The sequence below is a fragment of the Hypanus sabinus genome, chromosome 9 (assembly GCF_030144855.1).
Source record: "Hypanus sabinus isolate sHypSab1 chromosome 9, sHypSab1.hap1, whole genome shotgun sequence".
NCBI classification, from domain to species: domain Eukaryota; kingdom Metazoa; phylum Chordata; class Chondrichthyes; order Myliobatiformes; family Dasyatidae; genus Hypanus; species Hypanus sabinus.
The window spans coordinates 131482015-131505189 of record NC_082714.1 but is presented as its reverse complement, the minus strand read 5'-3'; the positions used below and the strand labels follow the sequence as shown (position 1 = coordinate 131505189).

The 23175-nt window shown below is 38.6% G+C and overlaps 1 protein-coding gene across 1 annotated transcript in view; it reads left to right on the top strand.

Moving 5' to 3' along the window:
* prex1 (phosphatidylinositol-3,4,5-trisphosphate-dependent Rac exchange factor 1) overlaps positions 1-23175 on the top strand; it is a 197201-nt gene that overhangs the window by 56943 nt on the left and 117083 nt on the right. The window contains exons 3-6 of the mRNA XM_059980583.1: positions 5287-5358; positions 10730-10852; positions 15922-16026; positions 16500-16601. Of these exons, the coding sequence (XP_059836566.1) occupies positions 5287-5358; positions 10730-10852; positions 15922-16026; positions 16500-16601 (402 nt within the window). The remainder of the gene's footprint in view (positions 1-5286; positions 5359-10729; positions 10853-15921; positions 16027-16499; positions 16602-23175) is intronic.

Below are 23175 nucleotides of genomic sequence, written 5' to 3'. Positions count from 1 at the left end.
AGTAACAAATTTTAATACTTTCATGACAGGGGCATTATCTTGTCCCATGAAGCATGGACTGATTTGGAATGATTGACCACTTTTAAACCTAGATCTTGATTATCCAATAAAGTTCTATCCATTGAAGCAGTATGTGTTGATGTTCCCAGGTTACACTTGGTGTCCAAAACTCTCAGGCGGATTTGTTCTCTGAACTGATTTCAGGTACTTGTGGAGCTACTTCAGTTATTCTTAGCAATGCTTAATAGCCAAGAATTTGCCAAATTGATGGACAGAACAGGATCAAATGCTCACAAAAAGTTGAGCTTTTATGTACTTAAAGTATATTTTTTCTTTGTCAGTAAACGAAAGGATAAATGTATGCAAGGGAGTTATTTAGGTCTTTTGAATCTGACATTTTCCATTAAATGGTGAAGTGATTCAGCTAGTTCATGGACTTTACATTTAATGTCTTAGAATCACAATGCCGTTTGCAATCTCTTAAGCATAAACTTAACATGGGGGGTCACACCTAATAGTTTGGTTTTAGAAATCTGGCTATTCTCTTTTTTTTTCAGAATCAGGTTTATTATTTCCGGTACATGTTGTGAAATTTATTAACTTAAGCAGCAGTACAATAATAATATAGAAAGGGAAAAATAAATAAATCAATTACAGTAAGTATATATATGTATATTGAATAGATTTAAAACAGTGTAAAAGCATAAATAATATATAAAATAAAATGAGGTAGTGTTCATGGGTTCAATGTCCATTTAGAAATCATATGATAGAGGGGAAGAGGCTGTTCCTGAATTACTGAGTTTAGCCCTTCAGGTTTCTGTACCTGCTTCCTGACAGTAACAATGAGAAAGAGGCATGTCCACGGTGGTGTGGGTCCTCTATAATGGATGTTGCCATTATTTTGTTGGAGTAAGTAAACAATAAAGTACATCTGTAAGTTCTAAGATGTCCTTAATGATTTAGTTTAGAACTGAGGTTAGTGTTGTTTTGACACTGGAGCAGAATTTTGTGAATCTCTCTGAATTGTGTCAGCTCAGGATTACAGTATGAGCTGCGTTTGTTAAATCCTGCAAGTTTCTGTTGATAGTTGGGTTGGCCCAAATGAGTGCCTATGGCTACATGTTTGCTTTGGAGAAAGAAATTGTTGTAGAAAAGAACCAAGTCCTCCAGCCACAAGAGAGTGTGGTGGAGGCAAACTGGCAAGGTTTATTGTCCAAAAAGAAGCAGAGAGCGTTAAGGCTTTGCAGATGGGGGGTTTGGGGGGGGGGGTGGATGGAAGTGTCTCAGGACTGGCTGTTGATGGTGAAAATAAGTGATTTAAGTGAAGAGAATGATTTTTTTGTTATTTCTTGAAAGATTTTTTTCTGTTAGTTTGCTCAGAATTGATTCTCACCCCTTCCCCCCACCTGCTGTTTAAGGAAAGAAGCAGTAATCAATTGCTAATTTAAAGAGGACTGGAGTTATTTTTCTCTTGGAATCTCTCTTGCATTCTGAACATCATTGACTATAAAGAACCTTTTCATGTTCATTCACCTTGATCACTCCTTCCAGTACACGGGAGAAGCAATCTGTGTTATCTCTTATAAGAATTTAATTAAAATAATATTCTGCATCAAGACATGTTCAAAAGGTGATGCCTCAAAAACACAGTATTCATTATCAAGGGCCCCCTTCACCCTGGATATATCCTCTTCTCATTGCTACCATCAAGGAGGAGATACAGGAACTGAAGACACACATCCAATGTTTTATGTACAGCTTCTTCCCCTCTGCCATCAGATTTCTGAATGGATGATGAATTGACAAACACTGCCTCACTTTTTGTTTGATCTCTCTTTGCACTAATTTAATGTAAATTTTTAATAATGCTTATTGTAATTTGTAGGTTTTGAAATGATTGTACTGTAATGTACTGCTGCTGTAATACAACAAATTTCATGATGTGCTGGCGATATTCTGATTCCTGCAGATAGAAAAATGTTGACATAATAATGTGACTATTTTTACTTCAGGTGAGACTGTGTACATATGAAATTTGAGATATTTTGCTAAAATACAATTAAACTCGTTTGTTTTCAACAAACTCCTGGTCTGAATGGAAGTTAGAATGCAGAGAAAAACAATGAGGGAGCGGCCAGGTCTCAGTGATTACAAGAGTTGCAAAAGCTTTTCTATTTGCTTTGGTGTTTGGTCTTTCAGTTAGACAGGCGTGGTTGAAACCGCAGTCAAGACTGATTCTGGAGTATGTGATTTTGAGATTAAATGCAATGAAGGTCATGTTTTTACTTGGTAATTATGGAGCTGTTTTTAAATCCAAGTTATTTTGGGCACTATCTTTGAAATTTAAATTGACAGTTTTAAACCCCTAAGCATTCTTCTCAGAACACTGTTGAAATTTCCCAGTATTGAAATTGTGAAGTAAAAAAGTGAATTGGTATCAAAGAAATTGGCGAAGTACTTTAAACTTGCAGTGATTTTTGACTTGTGAAGAAATGATATTCCTTTATGGGCTGCTTTAACTATTTGGGCTCTTGAAATCCTAAATATTGGATGAGCTAAAGTCATAATTGGGACTATTATGGAGATCAGTCTTTTTGATGGAATTAATAAGCATTTGATCTTTTTGGTATTGGAAGTTCACTTTGTACTGATGTCATGCCAAGTATTGCCACCAGATGTTTCAAAAAGTACTTGATGTGCATTTGCCCATTCAATATACAGTATGTGGTGGGGGGGGGGGGGGTGTGAGGAAAGACAAAATAGCATTTTGCTTGTAATCTTTTCTCATTTCTCTACCAGGTCATGTATTTTGCACTTCTGAAGTGAAAGAACTGTGTATATTGGCTTTTTGGCGTGTATTTTTCTGTTTTTGTTTTGAAAAATTAACTATAATGGATGTTAATCACTAGTTTACGAATGAAGCATCTTCCAAAACCTTTGGGCTCTACCTGATCCCAGCAAGGGAATGTCTTTATACACTTAAAAAATTGCTGATGGAAGTTGTGATTCTATTGTAATAGGTATACGTAAATGGGGTGTAAATGCTGTGGAGATTAGCCTTTTGCAGCAGTACTGTACATTGCAAATCTGACGGGCGTAAATTAAATTATGCATTCATGTGCCTAAAAATAAACAATGCTAACATTTGTTGAACTTTGAAGTGTGCATCTTCAGGCACCCTGCACCTCTTGCCTGATGGCATCATTGAAAGGAGGGCATAAGTCCAGGAGGTGTGCACACTGATGACAGACATTACTTTCCTGAGACGTTGACTCTTGTAGATCTCTGGTACACGCTTGTGGATTCTGTTGACTTTACAGGAAATTGCATAAGAATGAATTCAGACAGCAATGTTTCTAAACTCCTATGCCTCAGTAACTGAACTTCAGTTGGTATCTTTGATTGTCAAATCTCTTAATCCTGTGCTTTCTGATTGTCAGTACTTCATTAAAAATTTGGTTGGTGGAGATAAAGCCTTTAATAGTTTGACTTAATTTGCACAAAGAACAAATTACCATTGTTCCTAGAATACGGTAGTGTCTATAGACAGTAAAAAATAAGTTTGATGCAAATTATTTTAAATTTGCAAACTTAATTGTTTAGGTGCAGAAATGCTGTCAAGTAATGCAGCCAAGGAAGGTGGTGCCCCTGCATGTAATTCTGTCAAGCCTTCTAAACAGTTACTATGTAATTAAACTTGTATTGGTCTTCAATTTGCATCCCAGTCTGTTAATAAGCTGGTCAGAGCCAAACTTTGTCACGTCAAGTCTTCAAAGTCAAAGTAAATGTATTATCAAAGTACCTATTTATCACCATATGCTACCTTGTGATTCATTTTCTTGCAGGCATTTATAGGAAAATAAAGAAATACAATAACATTTATGAAAAAATATAAATAACAGACTGACAAACAATGTGCAAAACAAGACAAATCATCCAAATAATAATAAAAAATTCTATTGAGAACATGAATTGTAGAGTCATTGAAAGTGGGTCTATAGATTGTAGAGTCAGTTCAGTTTTGAAGTAAGTTATCCATGCTGGTTCAGGAGCCCGATAGTTGTAGGGTAATACCTGTTACTGAACCTGATGGTTTGGGACCTAAGGCTCTTGTACCTCTTGTACTAATAGCAATCTGTTCAAATGATCGCTGTCCACTGGAAGGCAATATGGAGATAGTGCAGCAGAGAAGCACTTGTGTTTGTTCTCCAATAAGCTTGGTAGTTTAATTGTCATTTTCACATGCATGTTGTTCTATATTACCAATTACAAAATTAATAATATAAGAAATAGGAGCAAAACAAATATTGTGACAAACCTCAAGCAATTTGCCTCTGCAATCAACTTCTGCTGCACCTTGCTAGTTATTGTTGTTTTTATTCTGCTTGTCTCTTGCTACCTGTGGCATTTGTATTGCATGTCATCGTCTCTGTGCAAACTGAGGTAGGGAATTCTGAAAACTCAGCTTTGCACGTGAAGAGGTTTCTTCCCGTGAGCCATAAACTGCAATTATTATTTTGAGGCACCATCCCCTCAATTTGTATTGTTGAATGTGAGGATCTAGCCACCTACTGATAATTACATATTTAAGTAGGATCACTGAGAATGTACTGAAAGTATTAACCTTCTAAATTCAAATATCGATGGATTCTGCTTGATAAAGGACGCATTTATACCAGGAATTAATTAAATGCATCTCGGCTATGTGGGCAAATTTGACCTTGGCTATCGCGATCAAAGATTTGGCTGTGAACCATCTGTATCTAACAGGCTCAGAGTGTACATATTGATTAGGATGATGGCTTGTGTGGTCCTCGCATAGTGATTCCTTGTCCTTGAGATGCAAGGCATTTGAGAGGTTGCTGGAAACCAATTCATGGTGGTTGGTGCTGCCTTGTACATTTTTTCCACCTTACTCGAGTCATGACTACTATTGATAGACTGAGTTTACATAGTTTTTTGTATTGAACTGTATCAATAGAAATTGCAATCAAACTATATAAACAGAATATAAATTAGTAAGCCCTTTAACTGATATTATCATTGCCATCTGGGGAGGATTAAATTTGAAAGCAGTCACTGAAAACATTTTATCTTCAAAGTTTGTACTTCCTGTTTTTCCTTGAACGCTGATCCTTGGTGATAACAAATTCGGTGAATTTTAAAAAGTGTGAAGTGCAGGGTATTTTTGAAGTGTTTTGTGACAGTTTTTTAAAATGTAAATTTCTATAAATCTACACCTTGCACAAATATAATTAATCTTTTCTCCCACCTTGTGTTTAGTCATTCCTACATAGAAATCATCAGAACGATGGAGGGAAGTCAGAGAAACAGATCACTGATGAAGATCTCAAGGTAAGACTTCAAGATGGATAAATTTTAGTATTAACTAGTAATTGCCCTTTGGACTTAGTCTGGAATAATTAACAAAAGAACACATTTATTATTTATTGAATACTTTAATATTACATTTCAAAGATGGTATGTATTTAAAAGTATTCAGCCAGTAGTTTTCACCTTTTTCCTTTGCCTCATAACACTTTCAAGTTGCCAATGGGAGCTGGAGGCCTGCTTGAATTTTAAAAAAAGCTCGGGCCAATGCTTGACCTGACCATCATCAAACTGGGACGAATGAGTTTATTCCTTAGCAGTCCTGGGCTTGCTGTTTGCCTGTATTGATGCTGGGTGTGTCAAAGTCGTGAATAGCACGTTCAGTGAGTTGGCCACACCGCAGGTAAAGGCTACACAGGCAGAAAGGGAAGGGGTGGCCATTAGACAGTGTAGCAGTAGGCAGGTAGAGCAGGAGTCCCCTGAGGTCATCTCCCTCCTAAACAGATATACTGTTTTGGATACTGTTGGGGGAGATGTCTCATCAGGGGAAGGCAGCAGCAGCCGAGTTCATTGCACCATGGGTAGCTCTGTGGCACAGGAGGGAAGGGAAAGGAGTAGGAGAGCTATAGTGATAGGGGATTCGATTGTGAGGGGAATAGATAGGCGTTTCTGCGGCTGCAAATGAGACTCCGGGATGGTATGTTGTCTCCCTGGTGCAAGGGTCAAGGATGTCTCTGAGCGGCTGCAGGACATTCTGGAATAGGAGGGTGAACAGCCAGTGGTCGTGGTGCACATAGGTACCAACGATATAGGTAAAAAAAATGGGATGTAGTCCTACAAGGTGAATTTAGGGAGTTAGGAGATAAACTAAAAAGTAGGACCACAAAGGTAATAATCTCTGGATTACTACCAGTGCCATGTGCTAGTCAGAGTAGAAATAGGAGGATATTTCAGATGGATATGTGGCTTGAAAAATGGTGCAAGGGGGAGGGATTCAAATTTCTGGGGCATTGGAACCAATTCTGGGGGAGGTGGGACCGGTATAAACAGGGCGGTCTGCACCTGGGCTGGACTGGAACCAATGTCCTAGGGGGAACGTTTGCTACTGCTGTTCAGGAGGCTTTAAACTAATGTGGCAGGGGGATGGGAACAAGTGCAGAGAGACAGAGGGGTGTAAAATGAGGGTAGAACCAAAAAGTAGTAAGGTGAAAAGTAAAAGTGGCAGGCAGACAAATCCAGGGCAAAAAGAGCCACTTTTCAACATAATTGTATAAGGGCTAAGAGTGTTGTGAAAACAAGCCTGAAGGCTTTGTGTGTCAATGCGAGGAGCATTCGTAACAAGGTGGATGAATTGAATGTGCAGATAGTTATTAATGAATATGATATAGTTGGGAATCACAGAGACATAGCTCCTGGGAGACCAAGGATGGGAGCTCAACATCCAGGGATATTCAATATTCAGGAGGGATAGACAGGAAAGAAAAGGAGGTGGGGTAGCATTGCTGGTTAGAGAGGAGATTAATGCAATAGAAAGGAAGGACATTAGCCTGGAGGATGTGGAATCGATATGAGTAGAGCTGCATAACACTAAGGGGCAGAAAACACCGGTGGGAATTGCGTACAGGCCACCTAACAGTAGTAGTGAGGTTGGGGATGGCATTAAACAGGAAATTAGAAATGCGTGCAATAAAGGAACAGTAGTTGTAATGTGTGACTTCAATCTGCATATAGATTGGGTGAACCAAATTGGTAAGGGTGTTGAGGAAGAGGATTTCTTGGTTCCTTGACATGTTGGTTCAGAAAACCATCCCGCATACATTGCAACGAGAGAGCAGGCCATTCTAGATTGGGTATTGAGCAATGAGGAAGGGTTAGTTAGCAATCTTGTCGTGTGAGGCCCCTCGGGTAAGAGTGACCATAATATGGTGGAATTCTTCATTAAGATGGACCGTGACATAGTTAATTCAGAAACAAAGGTTCTGAACTTAAAGAAGGGTAACTTTGAAGGTATGAGACATGAATTAGCTAAGATAGACTGGCAAATGATACTTAAAGGGTTGATGGTAGATATGCAATGGCAAGCATTTAAAGATCTCATGGATGAACTACAACAATTGTTCACCCCAGTTTGGCAAAAGAATAAACCAGGGAAGGTAGTGTACCCATGGCTGACAAGGGAAATTAGGGATAGTATCAAGTCCAAAGAAGAAACATATAAATTAGCCAAAAAAAGCGGCACACCTGAGGACTGGTAGAAATGCAGAGACCAGCAGAGGAGGACAAAGGGCTTAATTAGGAAAGGGAAAAAAGATTATGAGAGAAATCTGCAGGGAACATAAAAACTGACTGTAAAAGCTTTTATAGATACGTGAAAAGAAAAAGATTGGTCAGGACAAATGTAGGTCCTTTACAGTCAGAAACAGGTGAATTAATCATAGGGAACAAAGACATGGCAGACCAATTGAATAACTACCTTGGTTCTGTCTTTACTAAGGAGGACATAAATAATCTTTTGGAAATAGTAAGGGACAGAGGGTCTAGTGAAATGAAGGAACTGAGGGAAATACATGTTAATAGGGAAGTGGTGTTAGGTAAATTGAAGGGATTAAAGGCAGATAAATCCCCAGGGCCAGATGGTCTGCATCCCAGAGCGCTTAAGGAAGAAGCCCAAGAAATAGTGGATGCATTAGTGATAATTTTTCAAAACTCCTTAGATTCTGGATTAGTTCCTGAGGATTGGAGGGTGGCTAATGTAACCCCACTTTTTAAAAAAGGAGGGACAGAGAAACCGGGAAAAGTTAGTCTGACATCAGTGGTGGGGAAAATGCTAGAGTCGGTTATCAAAGATGTGATAACAGCACATTTGGAAAGAGGTGAAATCACCGGACAAAGTCAGCATGGATTTGTGAAAGGAAAATCATGTCTGACGAATCTTATAGAATTTTTTGAAGATTTAACTAGTAGAGTGGATAGGGGAGAGCCAGTGGATGTGGTATACTTAGATTTTCAAAAGGCTTTTGACAAGGTCCCACACAGGAGATTAGTGTGCAAACTTAAAGCACAATGGTATTGGGGGTATGATATTGATGTGGATAGAGAATTGGTTGGCAGACAGGAAGCAAAGGGGACCTTTTCAGAATGGCAGGCGGTGACTAGTGGGGTACCGCAAGGCTCAGTGCTGGGACCCCAGTTGTTCACAATATATATTAATGATTTAGACGAGGGAATTAAATGCAGCATTTCCAAGTTTGCGGATGACACGAAGCTGGGCGGTGGTGTTAGCTGTGAGGAGGATGCTAAGAGGACGCTGGGTGACTTGGATAGGTTAGGTGAGTGGGCAAATTCATGGCAGATGCAATTTAATGTGGATAAATGTGAGGTTATCCACTTTGGTTGCAAGAACAGGAAAACAGATTATTATCTGAATGGTGGCTGATTAGGAAAAGGGGAGGTGCAACGAGACCTGGGTGTCATTGTAGGTAGGCATGCAGGTACAGCAGGCGGTGAAAAAGGCAAATGGTATGTTGGCATTCAGCAAAAGGATTTGAGTACAGGAGCAGGGAGGTTCTACTGCAGTTGTACAAGGCCTTGGTGAGACTGCACTTAGAGTAGTGTGTGCAGTTTTGGTCCCCTAATCTGAGGAAAGACATTCTTGCCATAGAGGGAGTACAGAGAAGGTTCACCAGATTGATTCCTGGGATGGCAGGACTTTCATATGAAGAAAGACTGGATCGACTAGGCTTATACTCACTGGAATTTAGAAGATTGAGGGGGGATCTTATTGAAACGTATAAAATTCTAAAGGAATTGGACAGGCTAGATGCAGGAAGATTGTTTCCGATGTTGGGGAAGTCCAGAATGAGGGGTCACAGTTTAAGGATAAAGGGGAAGCCTTTTTGGACCGAGATGAGGAAAAACTTCTTCACACAGAGAGTGGTGAATTTGTGGAATTCTCTGCCACAGGAAACAGTTGAGGCCAGTTCATTGGCTATATTTAAGAGGAAGTTAGATATGGCCCTTGTGGCTAAAGGGATCAGAGGGTATGGAGAGAAAGCAGGTACAGGGTTCTGAGTTGGATGATCAGCCATGATCATATTGAACGGCGGTGCAGGCTCGAAGGGCTGAATGGCCTACTCCTGCACCTATTTTCTATGTTTCTATTCTGACCTTATTCAAGGCCCAGGCTGACCCTGGCACGCGGACGTTCTCTGAACAATCAGCAACGTCCTGAATTCTTGATAAACAAAAGGGTGAAAGGTTACCTGGTGTAGGCAGGAATGCAGCATTAGAGACAATTCTGCTGTGAGTTTATTTGGTGACAAAGCAAGTCTGCCTACAGATTGCAATGCAGAAGGTCCCTGGGTCATGGAAGAACTGACTTGTGAAGAACTGACCACAGAATTCTACCAAACTCTGCTCTTAGGTAATGCTTTTGACCAGTAAGCAATTCAGAGAACACATACGGGAAAAGCCAATGTTCTCGTGAAACTCTCCTGCAGATAAATTAAAACATTACCAAACCCAGCCACTTCTCATTAACATACAACCTTATTTTAGTAATTTACAGATCCTTTTCACTTCCCTCCACACTCCCCCCCCCACCAACCACCACTGTTGCACTTGAATTGCACTCAAACATTTGTCACAGTTTTTTTTGCTGTCACCTATGCTGATATTTCTTTTCCCCCCAGTGTACTCTTTGTAAATCATTCCTTGAGAGCTGTCAAGGAATTGTGGGCAAAATTGCTCATTTTCAACTTAAATAAAATTCTGTCTCCAGGAACCAAACACTAAGGTAACTTTGTGATCCCCTTATATTTGGTGCATATTATGTCTTGCTTTTTTTGCTTCAGTGTTCAGTTAAAGGAATTATCAGTTATTCTCCCCATGCCTATCTCTGTCTTTCCCTCTTTGCTCCCCATAGAGGGGTGTGAAATTTCCTGAGACATTTGCCAGAGTGGTTGGAGGTAATCATGCTGATTACATGCAACCAATGTTGTCATGAGCTCTTCTTTAGTACAATACTAAAGTTCCAATTATAATGAAATGTGACAATGATGGTAGGTTTATTTCTGGCCTATACATAAAATAAAATCATGAAAATGAGTGATCAAGATTTGGTTTGCTGATTTTTCTTCCAAAAAAAATCATATTTTGTATCCTTTGTAGCAAACTTGAATTATGGTTGTAGCTGCTTCATCGCTCAGTGTGATGAGGGTTTTCCGCAGTATATGCAGCAGTTTCCAATGGTCGTCTAATATAGAAAGTGGGATGGACACTGTACTTTAATGCTTTTCTCATGGAAATAAACCCTCCTGAATGATCCTGAGAGCAGATTGATAGTTTAACGTGAAGAATTATATTCTGGATGTGGTTCTGCTGTTTTTTTTTTTAGGTTTTGTTTTCTAATATTGAGGAGATACTTGATGTCCACATGTTGTTCCTTGAAGCTCTTGAATGCCGTTTACAACCAGAACCACAACCTCAACATGAACTTGGGAATATCTTCCTTCAGTTTGTGAGTAGAATTTGTCAGTGTTTTATCTTTTTTCCTTTAATTTAATCAGTTCCATAGATGTGGCAGCTCTTAATTCTTGCTCTCAGTTTAGAATTTGGGGATATGCAAATGCTGAAAATGAAAGGTCTCTGCCATTTCAACATAAAGGTTGTAACATCTTGAAAATCCGAGATGTTACAGAACATCTATCAAGCATTCAAGATGCCTGAGACTGCAACCATCTGCAGCCTTTTCTGATCTTCTGCATTGGTGCTTCCATAGCAGTCGGTGATACAGTCACTTAGAATATTTTTTATGGTAATCTGTGGAAATTTGTGAGTATTTGGTGCCATACCAAATTTCCTCAAACTCCTAATGAATAGAGCTCTTGGTGTGCCTTCTTTTTAATTGGAACAGTATGTTGGGACCAAGGTAGATCTTCAGAAATGTTAATACCCAAGAACTCGAAAGCTGCTCACCCTTTCCACTGCCAACCCTTCGATGATAACTGTGTGTTTTTTCTATTTCCATTCCCCGAGTCCATAATCAATTCTTTGTACTTACTGACGTTGAATGCAAGGTTGTTGTTGCGACTCTATTTAACCAGCTGACCTGTCTCACACCTGTATATTTCCTTTGCATCTTCTGAGATTCTGCTGACAACAGTTATGTCATTGGCAAATTAAAAGATGAATTTTGAGCTGTGCTTAGCCACATAGTATTGAGTATAGAGAGAATAGATCTTAGCCAGCCTCCAGTAACCATACCAAACCATTATACTTAATCAACATTCACATTAATAGTTTGAACCAGGACTCCAGTAACTAATTTTGTGAGATTATGCCTTCCCTAAAGAGGAAATGCATTAAAACAGAAGCCCTTTCAAGTGTTTGTTAATGATCCCATGGATGTGTTCAACTAATAGTTGTTCTCCATTAATTCAGCCAATATGTAACTTTTTTTTTGGAAGCTAGTTTGTGTACTTTCTATTTGTGACTTGAACTGCAAATTGCTTTGAAATATTTTGATTTTACAAAAGCCTAACCTGCAAGCTACGAGTTGTTTCTGAAATGCTGTCACTTTTGTTGAGTCAGTTGCACAAAGCAATGAGCTAAGTGTTGATGGTTGGTCCACAGGTGGGATGAGTAACAAGAAAACAGCTGCTTTTTATATTGATTTGTGGATCATTCTGAAGTCACCTGAAAAGGCATATCTTGCCTTTAGCAGTTTATCTCAAAGATTGAGCCTCAAGCAGTGAATCTTTTCCTACCAAATGGATTGAAATTTCAGCATATTTGTGCTCTGATCTCCAGAGTGGGGCAAGTACCTGTAGTCCTCTTGACACAGAGACTACAAACCAATGGTGCTTTCCCAGAAACACCTAGTTTCATCATGCTTTGCTGGGATCAATTGAGATGGTTACCAGTCATTTAGTAATTGAGTGGAATATTGTTTTGAAGAGTATTGGAAGTAAATGCTTGAGTGAGAAAGAGACTGAAAAACTAAACTATATTTGTCATTTATCCCTGATGTGAAATGTGTTAGTAGTCTATCTGATACCATCTTTCAGACTTGTCAAGTTATCTAACCGAAGTATTATTTTAACTTCACACACGGAAGTGCATGGTGACATTATTCTGCAGTTTACATTGAGAATGTTTGTTGAGGATTTAGACGCCTACATGTAATGTTAGATGTTACAGGTTGGGAAAACTAGAGTGCTTCAAGACCAAAACTGCTGTGTCCAAGCACCACAGAGAGTTTATCAGGAAACACAGACCCCCACATTTTGCCTTCCCCGAATCAGCTGTTCAGTTCATCCTGTGTATCAAGAAGCCCTCTGACCTGATTGCCAAATCTAGCATGTTCGAAGTGAGCCATATCTTCGTGAAACACAGAACACAGCAATTCCTCATTTCTCTCCAATACAGCAATCTACCCCTTGCATCCTCAGTCTTGTTCTCCAGTGACAGCACATTTGCTAACAGAATGCTGGGTAGAGAAACTTTCAGTGCTTGGTGTTTCAGCCTGGCTTGGTCTTCTCCCCTCCTCCCTCTCTTTCAGCAATGGCAAAATACTTCGCCCACTTAAAAGGTGCTGTTCCTTCATGCTTGAGAGTTAAGTCGATTGAGTCCTTCAGAAGATTGGAAAATCGCTAGTTCATTAAGATGGTTCACAAGTATGTTGCTTAAAGGGAAATTACAGGCTCCAGATTGCAGTGAGTAATTCAGTAGAGGTATATTTAGAAGTTTTGTAAGCAACCCACAACACATTCCAGTGGTTAACTGTGGTCATCTTGCTGAGTTGGTTATCCAGGTTATCATCCTGCCTTTCTTGAATAAAGGAACCACATTTATTGTTTAACATTTTTGTAGCACCTCGCTTGTGGCCAGTTAAGATGTAAATAATTATCCAAATTATCTCCAGCAATTTTCTCCCCTGCCTTTTATAGCAGGCTAGGATAAGTATAATTCAGCACTGAGAATTTATTTACTTCTATTGTTGCTAAGACATCTCATAATTTTTAGGCTTAATATGAATGAAAAAAATTAGACATCATTATCATTAGGTTGATTACTGGTGGGTCCATCCACTTGTTTTTGCACATGAACTACTAATACCTTTACAGCTAACTTGCAAGTAGGCTTGGATATCCTGAGGAAAGGAGTTACAATTAAATTCTTTTTATGTGAAGCTCAGCCAAGAATGTAAGGAACACACTTTGCATTTTTTTGCATTAGTTGTTTGTATTAATGCTTAGTTCCCAACCTTGTCCCCATTTTAAACTGCTTGAAAGATTGTCTGTCTTATTACAATACTCTGATCTATTTTAGTTTCAATGTACTTCAAGTTTTGAGGAAGATTTTTGACTTGCTTGCCATTGATAAATAATTTATTAACCCCCTCCCCCCATTCCAGTGCAAGGTAAAAGTATTTCTTGTAATAGTGTTTATAATGCAAAATAATTGAAATTGAATTGGTAGAAATGTTTATTTATTCTCATAAAAATTAAGTTAATATTAATTCTGGATAAGAACTGACACCTATTTATTTTCCCTGTGTTCAATACCTTTTCTCATGCAGATATAAATTCATTTCAGTGGCCTTTCCAAGAATAATCAATGATAGCAATTGATTTGTCATTGAGAAACCTCTAGGATTTAATGGAGAAGTTGAGAAGTGAAATTTATTTAAAAATTGATATGTTAAAGTAGGCTCGGATCCATTCACATGGTTGTTTTTCATAAAATCATATTTTCCTTGGCCAGGGAGTCAAGGATTTAGCTTTGTGATTTTTGAAAGCTCTGAAGTCCAAGTAATACTGGTACTTCAAAAGTTATGGTTGCTCAATAGGCGAAGATAATTACTTTGCCTCCAAGAAAGAGTTGGCTAATTGAACCAATTGTAAATTGAACAAGGTTTTAAAATTGCTTTATTGCACACAAGGTTTTTTTTTCTTTTTCACTAACCTTGATCGTATTTGCTTACTTAATATTTTCTTTTGAGGGAAAATACATTCAATGAGTTCAAGTGTTTGTTGAAATTATGAATCCGATTCTTAACTATTACAGATTCCCAATACTAAGTCACAGGTAGACATGTACTTTGAGGTTCTGCTTTTAAGCATACAATTCATGTTATCTTGAATATTGACAAAACTTTTGTGTAACTTGGGTTACAGTTCCATGTTAAATCTTGATCGCACAGATTTATTCTTATTGTTGCACTATGAATTTCCTACAGAAAACCTAATAGATTTTGACTCTATAACTGTGTCATGTAAAGAAAATTAAGGGGCGCAGCACCCACTAAGCCCACTATTTTGTATGAAAAATAAGAGTCAAATTTGATCCACATTTCCTAGGTGCACCCAAGTAATACATAGAAACATAGAAAACCTACAGCACAATACAGCCCCTTTGGCCCACAAAACTGTGCTGAACATGTTCGTACCTTAAAAATTACCTAGGGTTAGCCATAGCCCTCTATTTTTCTGAGCTGCATATACCTATCCAGGAGTCTCTTAAAAGACCCTATTGTATCCGCCTCCACCACCGTCACCGGCAGCCCATTTCACGCACTCACCACTCTCTGCGTTTTTAAAAAAAAAACTTATCCCTGACATTTCCTCTGTGCCTACTTCCAAGCACCTTAAAACTGTGCCCTTTTGTGCTAGCCACTTCAGGCATATCTGACTGTCCATATGATCAATGCCTCTCATCATCTTATATACATCTATCAGGTCACGTCTGATCCTCCATCACTCCAAGGAGAAAAGGCTGAGTTCACTCAACCTATTCTCATAAGGCATGCACCCCAATCCAGGCAACATCCTTGTAAATCTCCTCTGCACCCTATTTATGGTTTCCACGTCCTCCTTGTAGTGAGACAACCAGAACTGAGCACAGTACTCCAAGTAAGGTCTGACCAGGGTCCTATATAGCTGCAACATTATCTATCAGCTCCTAAACTCAATCCCACGATTGATGAAGGCCAATGCATTGCATGCCTTCTTAACCACATAGTTAACCTGTGTAGCAGCTTTGAGTGTACTATGGACTCTGATGCCAAGTTCCCTCTGATCCTCCACACTGCCAAGAGTCTTACCATTAATACTATATTCTGCCATCATATTTGACCTACCAAAATGAACCACCTCACACTTATCTGGGTTGAACTCCATCTGCCACTTCTTAGCCCAGTTTTGCATCCTATCAATATCCCACTAATAGGAGAATACTTTTTAGGCTCCAGAACAGAGCAGCAGTACAAGCAAAAAAATTCCTTCATTTAAAAAAAAAATTCAGTGTGAGACGCTTAAAATAGAACCCAAAGAGTAGGGATAAAAAGTCCATGTATATTTTGTCAGTTGCTAAATATGAGTTGAATTTAAAGATATTGCTATTTAACTAAACTCTGTTAATCCTTGATCAAAGGTCTCGTTAACTGCCCTTGTCTTTACTTGTTAAATAATTGCTTCTCCAGATGTTTGTCTTCCACCAAATCTACTTCAACCAAAGATAACCTTAACATAATGCAGTACTTATGTATATTATCATTGTAACTTCAGTAATATCTTTGTATTGTAGAAAGATCGATTTTGTGTCTATCAAGAATATTGTAGCAACCATGAAAAGGCTTTGAGACTTCTAATGGAATTGAACAAAATACCTGAAGTGCGGACTATGATTTTGGTAAGCATGTCTGGTCACACTAGAATTAAGCTGTATCTGTTTGTTGAAAAATATTTGCAATGTGTGGTCAAGTAGACTGGTTTTGATTCTATTGCCTTTCCAGTAGATCTCATTAAGTTGTTAAATTAAATTAGCAAGTAAAATTGAAATTGCTACCTTTATTTTACTTCAGATTTTTGAAAACTTGGTTAAAGGCATAATTAAAAAAAATATTTTATGTAGTTCTTCAATTGTAGTCCAAGGCCAGTATTTGATTAATAATAACTTGAAATAAAGTCTCCTTTATTAAGCAAATAAAGATTTTCTATAACCAAGAGATTTACTTCCTTTCTTTAAGGGAGTTTGATTTAAATGCTTGCAAATGAAGATGGTGTAATCAATATATGTTAATTGAGATCTTTTTCTATAGTCTTGTCTCTTGAAATGCTATTTATAGAAAATGTATTAGTCCTAACAATTTTTCTTTGTTTTAGAATTGCATGGTATTGGGAGGAATGAAGACCACTGATATTCCACTGGAAGGCTACTTGCTCACTCCAATACAGAGAATCTGTAAATATCCTCTACTGCTGAAGGTACAAAACCTATGGAATTCAACGAAATTAATGAATTCTTCATTACCTTATTATTTGTCCACATATTGGTTAATATGTGAAGTCAGATCTGCCTTACCTGCAGTTTATTCTGGTTGGATTAATACAAGAAAATAGAGTAAATTGAATAATATTGTATAATAATTATTATTCAGAGGCTTATCTTTAATTTTATTTTAAGACTGTCAGTTATTTGGATGAAACTCATTTTTTTTTTAACTACCATAATTCTGTTGGTTCATCAGAATTTCTGGTGTAAATGAACCCATGTTTATCAAGTTAGGCTGACTGTATCTTTTCATTATCTTTTGTTTTAAGCCAAAAACGCCCAGAGGTTTAAAAAAAAACATTCAATGCTTGATCTTCCATAGCCTTGCTGGGGCCTCAGAGCTAAGTATGGTATTTGAGTTGAGCACACTTAGAAGGCAGTGGTAAAATTGGATTTGGATGGGGAATGAGGTGAAGCAAACAGTAGAAAATAAATGAAATGAATAAGGAGTGGATTGAGTTTTCTCCTTTGATTTTATTGTGCTTTGTGGTGATTAATTGATGATCATATCTTCTTCCCCTGAGTAGGGGAATTTAAAAACTAGAGAATATATATTTAAAGTGAGAGGGAAAGATTTAAAAGGGATCTGAGGAACAAAATTTTTACACAGGATGGTGGGTATATGGAAGGAACTGCAGAGAAAAATGTGGAAGTACCAACTTTTTGTAATTGTACCAACAATTACAGTGTTTGGTGATATAGCTAGACAGAGTGGTGAAGAAGGTCTTGGGTTTGCTTGCCTTAATCAGTCAGGATCTTAAGTACAGGGGTAGACCAGCATGTTACAGCTGTACCAGACATTGGTCAGGCCTCCTTTAAAAGGGGAAGGGAAGAGATTTAAACTGGACCTGGGAGGCAATGTTTTCCTTCAGAGGGTGGTGCACATGTGGGACGCACTGTCAACGTTCATAGTAGAGGCAGGGACGATTAAGACTTTCAAGAGACATTTGGGTCAGCACATAGATAGGGGTAATTTAGTGGGCTATGAGACTAATTCTGTTAGTAGCATGGACAAATTTTGCCAAAGGCTTGTTTCTATGATCCAGACATTTTTCCTTTCCCTCATCTTGAAGTTGGTGTGATGAGCAAGTAAAATTGAAATTACTACCTTTATTTTACTGCAGATTTTTTGAAAACTTGGTTAAAGGCATAATTAAAAAATATATTTTATGTAGTTCTTCACTTGTATGTCCAAGGCCAGTATTTGATTAATAATAACTTTAAACAAAGTCACCTTTATGAAGCGAATATAGTTTCAGCATGACCTCTTCTGATTTGGCAATAAAATGCGGCACTTCAATTTAATCTTATTAGATGTATAGTTCCATTAATAGATAGGTTATTAGTAAATAATATCCAGAAAGCATTTTCAATATTTTTTTCTGCAATTTCTCTTGGATAAGAATACATGGTAGATGGTTAGATAAAATTAATCTGGCACTACTGAATTTCACAGTTCCTGTGGATTATAAAACACTTTTAAAGCAGGTTTCTTTCTTATTTGACATTCTGCGCAAAGGTGGGTATTTATACTTGATCTGTAATTTGGCCATGATTTACCATTGTTGCTGGAATCTGTTATCCATGGTTGCTTGCATTTTACTTTCCAGGTAACTTGCAACAATTCAGAACTTAAAGTTAAGGACAAATTTCACCTCTCAGAGAGAATGAGAACGTCTGTTTTATAAATTAGTGCATTTTTTCCACCAGGAAACAACTTTTTCTTTGTCACCAAAAATGTACATTTCCTGTAGCAATTAAATTGAATGGAGATACTTCATGTCATAATGAGGAGGGGGAAATGGAAATGATCGTGTGATAATAATCTGATACAATGCTGACTGTATATTTTTCCTCTTTCCCCAAGAGGATTATTATATGGATGGATGCATATCTGGTCCATAGGTAACAATTGGTGCAGTTAATGCAACAATAGATCCTTGCTCCAAGAAATTAGCATTAAATGCTTCCATTATATTACAGTGTTTGAAAGTTACCTTGTCATATGCTACATTTTACTAGAAAGTTTCTTTTGACATTGAAAATGTTCTTCTCCCTGAATCGAGAATCATGCCATAAAAATAAAACAAAAATTGATAAATTTGATCTCATCTCCCCTGCTGGCCTTACAGAGACAGCTTATTCACTTCTCTGCGTGTTCGTGAAATGTTAAATACTTAATGAGGCATTTATTTATAACCTTCACCTTCAATGTGATGCTCTTGGAAGGTCAAATTGTTTTGTGAGGCTCTCAATGATATGTAGGCAACTTTATGCGATGCACCAAGCATTTCTATAATTCATTGCTAATGTTGCCTGTGCATTTTTGTTTCATTATTAAGTGCAAAAATCATGTTTCAAATGGGAATTCTAATTAACCAAGTAGCAACCATCTGTTTATTTTGATGAGGTTATCAGCTTTCTATGGTATTTCTTAATGCAGAAACATTTGGGGATAATGTTCAAATTAAGCTTGGTTTCATTCAGCTGAACTATACACAGTGCTAATGTCCAGGAAGTGGATATGTCTTCAGAAAGTAGCCTTATTTAAGTAACTGTTCTGATTTTCTCCTCCCCTGATTGGATGACTAGTCAGTATTGGTCTTGATAACAATGCCTTACTAATGCAAAATAATGTTACAGTGCATAGAAAAGTACTTGCAGGAAAAGGCTCTTTGGCCCACAATATTTCCTAAGACCATCACCCTTACTGCGGCGTAGACCACTCGCTGCAAGTAGACCCCAAGCTCATTTGATCCTTCCTCTCTCAGTGATGAAATCTTTGGAGCATCTGTTAGCACTCCTCCTCATGAACCCATGAAAAGCATCTGGCCCAGACAGCTTACCTGGCCAAGTACTAAAAACCTGTGCTGATCAACTGTCTGGAGAGTTCATGGAGGTCTTTAACCTCCTGCTTTGGCAGTCTGAGGTACCCAACTGCTTAACCAGGCTTTAGTTATACTGGTGCCTAGGAAGAACATGGTAATGTGACTGTCATCCAGCAACACTTAGATCCACAGTGAAGAAATGTTTTCAGAGGTTGCTGATGAAGCATATCAAGTCTTGCCTGAGAAATGACTTGGATCCACTCAAAATTGCTAACTGGACCAACAGGTCCACAGCAGATGGCTCTACACTCAACCTTGGAACATCTAGACAGCAAAGATGCATAGGTCAAAATGTTCTCTATCAACTACAGCTTGGCATTCAAAGCCATCATCTGCTCAAAACTAGTCAAAAGCTTTAAGAACTTGGCCTCAATGCTTTCTTCTACAATAGGATCCTCGATTTCCTCACTTGCAGACTCGGGTCAGTTCAGATTGGCAAGAGCATCTCCTCTATGGTCTCCATCAGCAAGGGTGCACCCAAAACTGTGTGCTTCGCCCCTGCTCTACTTGCTTTACACTAATGACCGTGGCTAAACATGGCTCCAATGCCATATTCAAATTTGCGGACAACACCACTGTCGTAGGCCAAATTAAAGGTGGTGATGAATCAGCATATAGGAGAGAGATTGAAAATCTGGCTGAGTGGTGCCACAACAAGTACTTCATAATTTGACAAGATGAAGGACCTAATTATTGACTTAGGAGGAGGAAACCAGAGGTCCATGAACTTGTCCTCATTGGAGGATCAAAGGTGGAAAAGGTCAGCAACTTTAAATAATTTGGTGTTATTATGTTGGAGGACCTGTCCTGTGCCTATCACGTCAGTGCAATTATGAAGAAGGCACTGCAGCCCCTCTACTTCCTTAGGAGTTTGTGATGATTTGGCATGACATCTAAAACTTTGACAGATTTTGTTAGATGTGTAGGGAGAGTGTATTGGCCAGGTGCATCACAGCCTAGCATGGAAACACCAAAGCCCTTGAAAGGAAAGTCCTACGGCCTAGTCCATCATGGATAAAGCCATCCCCACCATTGAGCACATTGGCACCAAATGTTGTTGCAGGAAAGCAGCATCCATCATTGGGACCCTCACCATCCAGAACATGCTCTCCTCTCTCTCCTGCCATCAGGAAGAAGGTACAGGACTTACACCACCACTTTCAGGTATAGTTATTGCTTATCAAGCATCATCAGGCTCTTGAACCTAAGGGGATAACTTCACACAGCTTTACTTTCCCCATTGTTGAAATGTTCTCACAACATATGGACTCATTTTTAAGGACACATCATCCCAGGTTCTTGATATTTATTATTTATTTATTATTATTGTTTTCTCTTTTCGTATTTGCGGATTGTTGTCTTTTGTACACAAGTTGAATACCCAAAATGGTGCTGACATTCATTGAGTTGGTTGTTGCTCTGTTAAGGATTTATGAGTATGCTCACAAGAAAATGAATCTCAGGGTTGTATATGGTGATGCTTATGTACTTTTACTTTCAACTTTGTTACTATTGAAGAAGGTATTGTAGCGGTGTGCTACACGCAGCGCTAAAATTACGACACGGAGTCGGTAACTGTAGTCGAAGGAAAAAACTTTATTCGAAAACTTCAGCCTCACTTTTAAGCCTCCCTCAACCGGCCCCCCATGGCGCAGAGGCTCCAAAGCTCTGTGTTCGCAAACCCCCGTAGGCTATCTAATTGTGAGTCGGTTCGGATGCGCCAGGAAATGGGTCGCCACAGTATATGATATCAGCACCTACCTTATATTTATTGAAATATCAGAATTAGAATCAGGTTTATTATCACCGGCATATGACGCGAAATTTGTTAACTTAGCAGCAGTAGTTCAATGCAATACATCTAATACATCTAGAAGAGAGAAAAAAATAATAATAAATAAAATAAAACATTATAAATAAACAAGTAAATCAATTACATATATTGAATAGATTTTTTAAAATGTATAAAAACAGAAATACTGTATATTTTTTAAAAAATCAGGTAGTGTCCAAGGCTTCAATGTCCATTTAAGAATAGGGTGGCAGAGGGGATGAAGCTGTTTCTGAATCGCTGAGTGTGTGCCTTTAGGCTTCCGTATCTCCTACCTGATGGTTACCGTGAGAAAAGGGCATGCCCTGGGTGCTGGCGGTCCTTAATAATAGACGCTGCCTTTCTGAGACACTGCTCACTAAAGATGTCCTGGGTACTTTGTAGGCTAGTGCCCAAGGTGGAGCTGACTAGATTTACAACCTACTGCAGCTTCTTTCAGCCCTGTGCAGTGGACCCTCCATACCAGATAGTGATGCAGTCTGTCAGAATATTCTCCATGGTACAACTATAGAAGTTCTTGAGTGTATTTGTGATATGCCAAATCTCTTCAAACTCTTAATAAAGTATAGCCGCTGTCTTGCTTTCTTTATAACTACATCGATACGTTGGGTCCAGGTCAGATCCTCAGAGATCTTGACACTGAGAAACTTGAAGCAGTTCACTCTCTCCACTTCTGATCCCTTTATGAGGATTGGTATGTGCTCCTTCATCTTACCCTTCCTGAAGTCCACAATCAGCTCTTTCGTCTTAATGACGTTGAGTGCCAGGTTGTTGCTGCGGCACCACTCCACAAGTTGGCATATCTCATTCCTGTATGCCCTCTCGTCACCACCCAAGATTCTACCAACAATGCCAGCAAATTTATAGATGGTATTTGAGCTATGCCTAGCCACACAGTCATGTGTGTATAGAGAGTCAAACAGTGGGCTAAGCACACACCTTTGAGGTGTGCCAGTGTTGATCGTCAGTGAGGAGGATATGTTATCACCAATCCACACGGACTGTGGTCTTCCAGTTAGGAAGTCGAGGATCCAATTGCAGAGGGAGGTACAGAGGCTCAGGTGTTGCAACTTCTCAATCAGGGTTGTGGGAATGATGGTATTAAATGCTGAGTAATAGTCGATGAACTGCATTCTGACGTAGGTGTTTGTGTTGTCCAGGTGGTCTAAAGCCGTGTGGAGAGCCATTGAGATTGTGTCTGCCGTTGACCTATTGTGGTGATAGGCAAATTGCAATGGGTCCAGATCCCTGCTGAGGCAGGAGTTCAATCTAGTCATAACCAACCTCTCAAAGCTTTTATAGTTTACAGTTTTATCTTTTAAACTTGCAGCATCTGTACTGGAGCGTGATACTTGCATGCTATGAGAGACCTGAAGCAGACACAGTTATTATGCATAAACTTGGACTGAGTTTCAATTTAGTTGCTACTGAGAATATGGTATTAATCCTTGTGGTTTGTTCTTCTGTCTTGTGCAGTACTGAAGTAGTGTTAGCATGATGGAAATGAACCACTTGACTGCTTGAAAATGAACTAATATTAATTATGTAGTACTTTCAAGTTGCGAACATTTTATTTAGTAGGAACAGTAAAATATAATTTTGTGCTAAGCTTTGTCTCCATCATCCGTTTGTGGTACTAATGCAGTCTTTGTTTAATTGAAATATCCAAAGAAAGCTGCTAATCAGTATTCATTTGAAGCCTTTGGATTACTTGCCAGTTAGCTCTCATTTCTAATGGGTTAAGCAATATTTTTCCCCCTTTGAAGTCTTTGTGCATTCAGTGCAACT